At 35.9% G+C, this 8666-nt stretch overlaps 2 protein-coding genes and 1 long non-coding RNA gene across 3 annotated transcripts in view; 2 read left to right on the top strand and 1 right to left on the bottom strand.

Moving 5' to 3' along the window:
- Positions 1-8666, bottom strand: part of LOC143920959 (uncharacterized) — a 561395-nt gene that overhangs the window by 260106 nt on the left and 292623 nt on the right. The window lies entirely within an intron of this gene.
- LOC143920951 (Golgi to ER traffic protein 4 homolog) overlaps positions 1-8666 on the top strand; it is a 317113-nt gene that overhangs the window by 22561 nt on the left and 285886 nt on the right. The window lies entirely within an intron of this gene.
- Tsf2 (transferrin 2) lies at positions 1489-8662 on the top strand. The gene is made up of 17 exons (XM_077443882.1): positions 1489-1648; positions 1776-1933; positions 3007-3126; positions 3203-3358; positions 3437-3570; positions 3651-3811; positions 4370-4514; positions 4601-4846; positions 4923-5049; positions 5125-5289; positions 5372-5446; positions 5524-5704; positions 7105-7189; positions 7258-7439; positions 7517-7660; positions 7738-7909; positions 7998-8662. Exons 1-17 carry the CDS (start codon positions 1507-1509, stop codon positions 8236-8238), a joined length of 2634 nt encoding a protein of 877 aa, XP_077300008.1. The 5' UTR covers positions 1489-1506; the 3' UTR covers positions 8239-8662.

The raw sequence follows: 8666 nt of genomic DNA, 5'->3' as shown, positions 1-8666 counted from the left end.
TACTGGTTTATTTTCTAATGAGATGTGGCATGTAATAACTATTGAACATTAGTTTGGTCTTATCTACGTTAATTTTTAATCCTACTTTCCCTGTCCAGCTATGTTAGTATGTTAAGTAGGTCAGGTGGATCGCGAGCTATTAAAACTATATCGTCTGTAAACCGAAGATTCAGGAAGCGACCGATGATTTTTACTCCTGCTGTGTCCCATTCCAAATTCCTAAAAACTCCCTCAAGTACCGCATTGAATAACTTGGGTGAGATGGTATCACCTAATCTTACTTCTTTTCCTATGCTAAATTTATCAGTATTTTTTTACTTTTCCTATGCTTATTTATCAGTAGGCCGACATAAACAAAGAATTATTATATACGATACTCACTGCCCGAAGTGACATGCGCAAAGCCCATACTATGCCACGTCTCTTTCCATGGTTTACGATTCCGAGGGGATAAAAAGAGACGGTGCATGGTGTGAAAAGCGAGTACTTCGTACACACGCACGCACGCATTAGACAATTATGTATTATATACGAAATTATTTGCAATAGAATGCAAAATATATATGAATATAGTTGTTACACCGGTCTCCGTGACGGGCCGGAATGTGAAATGCCAGAAAACGCAAATATCGGAAGGCAAAGATCGAAAATCGAAAGATCTTAAGTCGAAAGATAAAAAAAGGGTGCATGGTAAACGGTACATACTCACTTAATTTGCGCGAGCAGGATACAACAGGAACAAGAGGAATAGGCTTTTCCTCCCGTATTCTGCGCGCGCACATTAATACGAGAGGAAAAGCCTGTTCCTCTTGTTCCTGTTGTATCCTGCTCGCGCAAATTAAGTGAGTATGTACCGTTTACCATGCACCCTTTTTTTTGATCTTTCGACTTAAGATCTTTCGATTTTCGATCTTTGCCTTCCGATATTTGCGTTTTCCGGCATTTCACATTCCGGACCGTGAGGTAGACCTTGTTACACATATACAGGTATTTCAGTCCAAATTGACCCATTTTCATTTAAAATTGACCCTTTTTCAATGTCAATTTGAAATGAATAAGGATCAATTTGAAATGAAAAACCTATAATAATAAGAAATGAACAGGGGATAATATTTTAATTTTAAAAATGTAAAATATTGAATATTCCAAAAATATATATTGGGTGTTGATATATTATAATAATATTAAACTTTTTTTGCATTATTTTATCTGAATTTATTACATTTAAAAATTAATTAGGAGTGACACCTTGTCTTGTTTGGTAATTGGACTATTCGTCACATTGGGGTGGTCACAAAGACAATTTTTGTCATGAAAATCGCGAATACACAATATTTGGCACTCAAGTTCTCGTTAGTATGATGGACTTTTCGGCTGCCAGATGTTCCGTTATAGAGATTTTAGTGACTTTGTGACGAGTAATTTGTGACCAGTAATCACCGAACCGTATTGTTTATTGAAAAGCGTATGACTGTTATTTAAGTTGTTAAGATCGCTGCGTGAGTAATGGGCGGGGTGCGGTTGCGGTGTGAGCTGTCAACAATGTTTGGCGCAGCCCCAGTTAGGGGTGCTTTGCCCCTCGTAATGTTACCATTACTGATATCTATACTCCTGTTGGAGACTACGCCTCCTGTTTCAGCCGCTTATGGTAATTTATCACATTCCTAACGTCAAATTCAAGTGACACGCCCCATTTGACAGTTGACGCATTTCGAAATGCCCGTTGAAAATACGGCTCGGAATTCATTCGAATAAAAATAAAATTGTAATTTCAGATGCTGAAACATTTTTGCGATCGAATTCGGTCACAGATAATATTATTTGGTGCACCGTTAACACTGAAGAGCAGTACAAATGCGGCAACCTCACAAAAGCCATCAAAAGGGATCAGCAACTCTTCGGCAGTTATCACTTTGAATTGGGTTGTAAGCAGGTAATAAATTTGAACAGTTGCTGTGATTTACTCCTATATGAGACGCTAAATACAACTAATCTCCAATCCCTTCTCCAATTGGACTTAGATGCGCTGTCAAGTTGGTCTGTCGATAATAAATTATTTTTTAGCATTCAAAAATGCTGTGTTCTCAATGTGACAAGATCTTCAAATCGCTTGATTTATCCATATCGCCCAAGTGGTGTTGAATTAAAGTTTGTGGATGAATATTGTGATTTGGGGGTCTTGTTCTCGAATAATTTTCAATTTAAACGACACATAGACAATATTTGTAATAACAAAAATGCTGGGATTCTTACTACGAGTTAGCAAACCTTTCCAGAGTACATTGGTGCTTAAAATTCTTTATGAATCTTTAGTACGTAGTATTCTAGAATTTTCTTCTATTATATGGAATCCTACCCATATAACTCATTCATTGAAGATTGAGAGAATCCAAAAACGGTTTCTCAGATATCTTTATATGAAACAGTATGGTTATTATCCTTGGCTATATCCTAGTGCATTCCTATTAGGGGCGTTAGGTTTCAACTCATTGGAGTCTCGTCGGAATATGTTACTGGGAAGGCACTTTTTTAAGCTGTTGAATGGGATAATACACAATCCTCAGGTTCTAAATGAATTTAGGTTTAATGCACCTAGTAAATTCAGGGACTTGAGAAATCGTGATTTGTTTGTTCCTCCTGTGGCTCGCACAAATATGTTGTCAACGGCTCCTATATCTAGGGCGATATATCTGCTTAACCGGATTTCTGGTGAAATTGACCTCTTCAATATAAAATATACTAATCTGGTTGAGTGGTTGTTGAGGAATACCAGTGGTTGATTTTGCCTATTACAAATATGAATGATTGTTATTACTTTATCTATGTTTTTTTTTTTTTTATGAATTTATGATTTTAATGATGTTGTGTTAATATTGTTATTATTATAAGTTATTATTACTGTTATCATGTTATTATTACTGAATGACCGGCCACAGTGACGCGTTGGAGATCTCTGTAATGTCACTGTGGCTAATATGTTAAATAAATAAATAATCATAATTTCAGGCATTTGACAAAGACGAATGTATGGTCTGGTTGGATGAAGAAAAAGTTGATATAACTAGTCTCGATTCAGGAGAACTTTTCGTAGCTGGAAGGTTTCATTCTCTTGTACCTATAATGCAGGTTTGTTATTGAGAATATTTAGATTAAAATTATATCTGAATGATATTTAAAATTTATTTTATTTTATAATATTTAGGAAGTACATATAGGAGGCCTACGAAACTCATATGCTGTTGCTGTAGTCAAGCGAGGAAGTAATATAGGAGCAGATGGATTGAAATCGTTGCGTAGTGTAAGGGCTTGCTTTCCTGCTGTAGGATCCTACGCTGGTTGGGTTTTACCTGTTCATACGGTAAAATAGAACCTATTTGTCAACTTTAATTAACTTTTATTATATACTTTCATATATACTGATTTGTAAATTTTTTAGCTTATGAACGAAGGCGGTCTGGAGATTGTAGATTGCAACAATCATGTTAAATCTGTTATAAACTATTTTGGTCCATCTTGTGCACCGAGTTCTTTATTGGACAAGAATAACCCCATCGGAGATAATTCAGACAAGTAAACATCGTTATGTAAAATATATTTAAATTGAATTTTATTTTCTATATAAAATTATGACTTTTTGTTTTCATTTTAAGATTGTGTGAGCTTTGTATTGGTCGTCTTGGTCATCGTTGCTCATTGGGTGATCCTTATGCTGGTTTTACTGGTGCGTTAAGATGCCTTTTAGAAGCTGGAGATATTGCTTTCTTAAAACATTCAACTATCCCTTTTGCGCTGAAGACACATGCCGAATTCAGTAAGTAAAGACAATATGTATATTACTGTATTTAACCCTTTGCCCGCGTCAGTTAATATAGCGAACAAGCCCTGTATGCGGCACCTTTTTCGCGAATTTGGCAATCGAGTTTTTGACCTTAAATATAGATTTTAATATTTACTCAAGTAACCAGATATGTTAATTAACACATAAAGTATTATTTTAAACAATAAAATACATAATATATCTCGTAGTTTTGGATTGATTGTCAAATAATCATTCTTCATAATTGTATGAAGACGTGACGTCACATAAACGAGGTTTCAGTCTGGTTCCACAAAAAACTAATTTTGACTGGTATATATTCATTTTAAGCAGATTGAATAGATGGCATTCAACTCTCAGTAATATATTCAACCAATTTTGAACCTTAAAACAGTTGTAATAGGCGCAAATAAGCCTCAAAATCCCGTGCATAGTTCAGAAATTCTATGGAAGACATCCGCGCTACAGACTAGTCGCCCAAAGCTTCCATAGAAGACAGCCGCGGGCAAACGCTCAAGACAAATTTATTACAATGGTTTATTGGAATTTTAGGTCAAATTCAACCGGAAAAGTTTGAGTTGCTGTGCAAAGACGGGTCTCGACGACAAATAGACGATTACAAATCGTGTAACTGGGGACAAGCACCGGCAAATACTATAGTTACGACTACAGCAAAAAATGAAGATTTAAGAAAAAGGTATAATTGGATCTGGATGGAAAAACACACTCCTATGAAAATGATGTACATATAGAATTGAATAAAACTTTTTCAAATATTTTTAGATATCAGAAGTTTCTTCAAAAAATGATTCAAATGTATTCACATAAAGTAGATAACAGCTCTATCGTTGACAATAATAGAAACTCGGACGGTAGGAGCTTTGAAAAGGATCAATATGGCAATCCAATTGAAAGAGATCAGTTTGGAAACCCTATTCAAAATCGGGATCAATACGGCAATCCTATAAGCAATAATAATCCATATGGAAACGATTATAGTAGTTCACGGTGGAATAGCACGTATCGTGGGTAAGAATAGATTAAATAATTTCAATTGTATGACTGATTTTATTCAAAATAAGCTAACTCTTGATATTTTTCTCAGTTACAGTACATCAACAAGTACAGAAAACTACGGCAACAATAATAATAATAACAATCTTGGTTTAGTGGAGACGTTTGAAATATTTGAATCAGCTCGGTACGGAGTTCGCACTGATCTACTTCTCGATGTATGTACGGCTTGAATAAATCTAACCTAAAAGTTATATTTCATTTTCAATTCGTTCGTTTTTATTATTCGGTAGGATTCGTCTCGCAATTTGGATAGTATACCCGAAGAGAAACAAATTATTAAGAGGTTTTTGGGATCAGCAGAGAAGCCAGTATTGGCGATTCGCGACTGCCCAGTGAGACGCTTTACACTTTGCGTCACCTCCGATCCTGAAATGGACAAGTGTGTCAAAATGAGGGTTAGCAACGGGTGTTTCTGATACTTGGGTGTAAATTATATTGAATATTTTAATGTGTGAACGTATGTATTTAATTTTACAGACTGCTATGAAAGCTCAATTGTTGAAACCAGATATGGGATGCTACAGAGGACGTTCCCAAATCAACTGTATGCAGGTATAATCGTGAACGAATTCAAGTCTATATATTTCGCAGTGTACTGTTTGTGCAACTGAATTTTTGTTTTAATACAGGCTATCAGTTCTGGCACTGCAGACGGTATCATGTTAGACGCGGCAGACGTGTGGGAAGCCGCTAGACATTTTTCATTGGAACCTTTCCTTTCCGAAGTGTACGGATTGGGCGAGACGAGTTATTATGCCGTAGCAGTAGCTAAAGAGCAAGATCCCGACACTGAAATCACTTATCTAAAAGGTGTGTTCATTTATTAGGTGTGCTACTCAATACTTTTTAATAATTATCCTTTTCGGTCAGGGACGAGAGGCCTACTTCCCTTCATCAAGCTGATATCAGTTCTATTTTAGGTCTAGAACTTAATATTAATAAATGTGCAATCATGAACTATGGACGTGTACATCCGCTCTATTATCGTGCATATTTCATTGGATCTGTCTTGTTGAAGCGTGTGGAATCTATGGTTGATTTGAGTATCACTTTTGATCCTCAACTTACCTTTCACAAACACATCAAGACAGTCCTTGTCCTTATCCTTTGTCTTCTCGCTTGTGAGAAGCAAGCTAGAGTCTAATGCTATTGTGTGGAAAGCACAAATAGCAACTCTCTAGGGGTTGAGAAAGTGAAACAGCATTTCTTATAGGAGTTTCTATATATGAAAGAGTATGGGTATTACCCATATCTCTACCCTATTCCTTTCCTTTTGGGTAAACTTGGATATAATTCCCTTGAACTTTTCATTAATTCGTTTTGTTCTCCAGCTTCTACGTGGTAATACATTGCTGGAACAGTTGGGGCTTTACATATGTTCCTAATAATGGTAGACATCATCATTTGATGGTTGTATCGCCTGCCCACAGTTATATATCGGATGGCTCCTATTTCAAGAGGTATCCAGCTTCTTAATAAGAATGTTGCTGCTATGTGATGTTTTCCGCCTCATTGAGCATAGTTTATTTTAGCCTATTTGTCTGGTAGCTTGCGCTCATCATTATTTTCATAATTAGATGTGATGTATGAGTGGGATTTTGATCTTGTCTCTTGTATTTGGGCCTTGTAGGGATATTTTGTATTTACGGCTGGTTCTTATACAATATATTGGTGCTGGCTGTGGATGCAAGACATTCCCCACTATGTATTCTATTTATTTGCTTTTTTTCCTCTTGTTTTCTTATGTAGACTATTGCGGCCAGAGAGATGTAATAAGAATAGAGGGGCCCTTACAAATAAATAATTGTTGTCAATTTTACATGGTACGTCTCTATAAATACGCTACATCGCACGGAATACAATCGGATCAATTTACTTATAAAAATGTATCCCATGTTGTTTATTGTGTGTTTTTGAATGTATTGTGCTATTTTTACCGATGCTTGCCCATCTTGCGAGTAATATAAACAAACAGAGAAGTTTTTATCGGACATACGTCGAGCACCAAGCGTCAAATACGACTGATACTGAAATTATTTAGATCTTTCCGTGGACAGAATGTCACTTGACAACAAAAGAACACCTAAAGCCACTTCTATTAATATTACATTTCTCTGATTGCGGCGCATTAGGTTCTTCCTGTAATGCCACAATGGTCCAATAATATACATGCATACAAATAAATAATATGCTATATATGAATATTTCAGGAAAAAACACTTGTCATTCAGGCATTGGCACAGCTGCTGGTTGGATGTATCCTTTGGCGTATTTGATTGCTAACGGATGGATAAGGTTATTATAAAACGAAATATATTTACGTGTAAAATTCAACATAATGTTAAGTGTTTGTTTTATTTCAGGCCTTACGGATGTGATGCTGCAAAAGCGGCAGCAGAATGGTTCTCCCGTTCGTGTGCTCCCGGTGCTATGTCACCGGAGTATAATATGGGCGTGCCTCATGCACCGTTGTGTCGTCTTTGTCACGGTTCATCGTTCAGTTTTTGTCGTAGAGACGCATCGGAATCTTATTACGGCAATATAGGTATGCTTTCATTCAATTCTATACAAATCTTCATTCATCTCGATGATCCTTTTCGATTGAATCATTAACGGTTGTAGGCGCTCTTCGTTGCCTCATCGAGGGAGGAGGCGATGTTGCATTTGTGCGACATTTAACAGTAGCAGAAGCCGCTGGTGGAAGAAAAAGGGAATGGTGGGCACGCAACACGCTTAAAGACGATTTCCAACTATTGTGCCCGGATGGTATTTATTATATATTTATTTATATTACATGTATAACTATCGGGTGCGTTGTTTTAAACTGTGTTTACATTTCTAAGGTACGCGCGGATTGATGAAAGATTATAAGAAATGCAACTTGGGAGAAGTGCCGGCAAATGCTATGGTCACACGAGGTGGTCTAGGTCATAACGAAACGGAAATTGCAGCTTATACCAATTTATTTTTGTACGCTCAACAATTTTATGGAACGTACACGTTGGATGAATTTAGGTGATCATTAAATACTGAATTTACATGTTTATGTGTATGGTTTTGATTTGTCTCATCAATGGGCTGTTGTTTTTTTTTTCTGTTTTAGTTTCAGCATGTTTACGTCTCCGGCTCCTTATTTCGATTTGATCTTCTCTGATAGTACACGTCAGCTTCGGCCGCTCAAGGGTAAACTACGCAGTGCGTCTCAATATTTGGGACACACCTTCATGAGGGCGCATCGTCTGACCGATTGTTCACCGTCTACGTCGGCGGCAGTTTGTTTAACTATTCCAAATGTAGTCTACGCGACATTAGTCATATTGTCATTGTTGAAACATTTTTGTTAGTTTTCGTTTTTAAAAAAAATTCATTGCCGTCCAAATTCAAATCAAATCGCCGTGTTTAAATTTTGATATTATTTTTTTTTTTAATTAATCGAATCTCAGAAAAATGTAATGTATTATTACATTATTATGAATGAATGGCGGGATTTATAAATATAAATTTCTAGCATATTACTACAGTTGTAGTAGCAAGAAAAGTTGTGTTTAAGATATTAAAGTTTTAAGTATTATACCAAACGTTTTTGAATCTTATATAATTAATATGTGTATTCGTTTGTTTTGGTTTTTATAAAACATTCCATTTTTTTTGTACTGAAACTCATTTTATATTTCTATATCTTGACTGTATATAGTTTATACTCATAATTATAATACAATGCACAATTCGTTGATGAATTATTTAATTTAGTACAAAAATATAGGATACAAAT

This window comes from Arctopsyche grandis, chromosome 13 (assembly GCF_051622035.1).
Source record: "Arctopsyche grandis isolate Sample6627 chromosome 13, ASM5162203v2, whole genome shotgun sequence".
NCBI classification, from domain to species: Eukaryota; Metazoa; Arthropoda; class Insecta; order Trichoptera; family Hydropsychidae; genus Arctopsyche; species Arctopsyche grandis.
This window is presented reverse-complemented; position numbering and strand designations above follow the sequence as displayed.

Excerpts from the sequence above, each read along its gene's own strand:
- Tsf2 (XM_077443882.1), top strand. The coding sequence starts at position 1,507 with ATGGGCGGGGTGCGGTTGCGGTGTGAGCTGTCAACAATGTTTGGCGCA. Across the intron at positions 3,571-3,650 it reads ATCGGAGATAATTCAGACAA|ATTGTGTGAGCTTTGTATTG; the intron begins GTAAACATCGTT and ends TTTCATTTTAAG. Across the intron at positions 4,847-4,922 it reads TGGAATAGCACGTATCGTGG|TTACAGTACATCAACAAGTA; the intron begins GTAAGAATAGAT and ends TATTTTTCTCAG.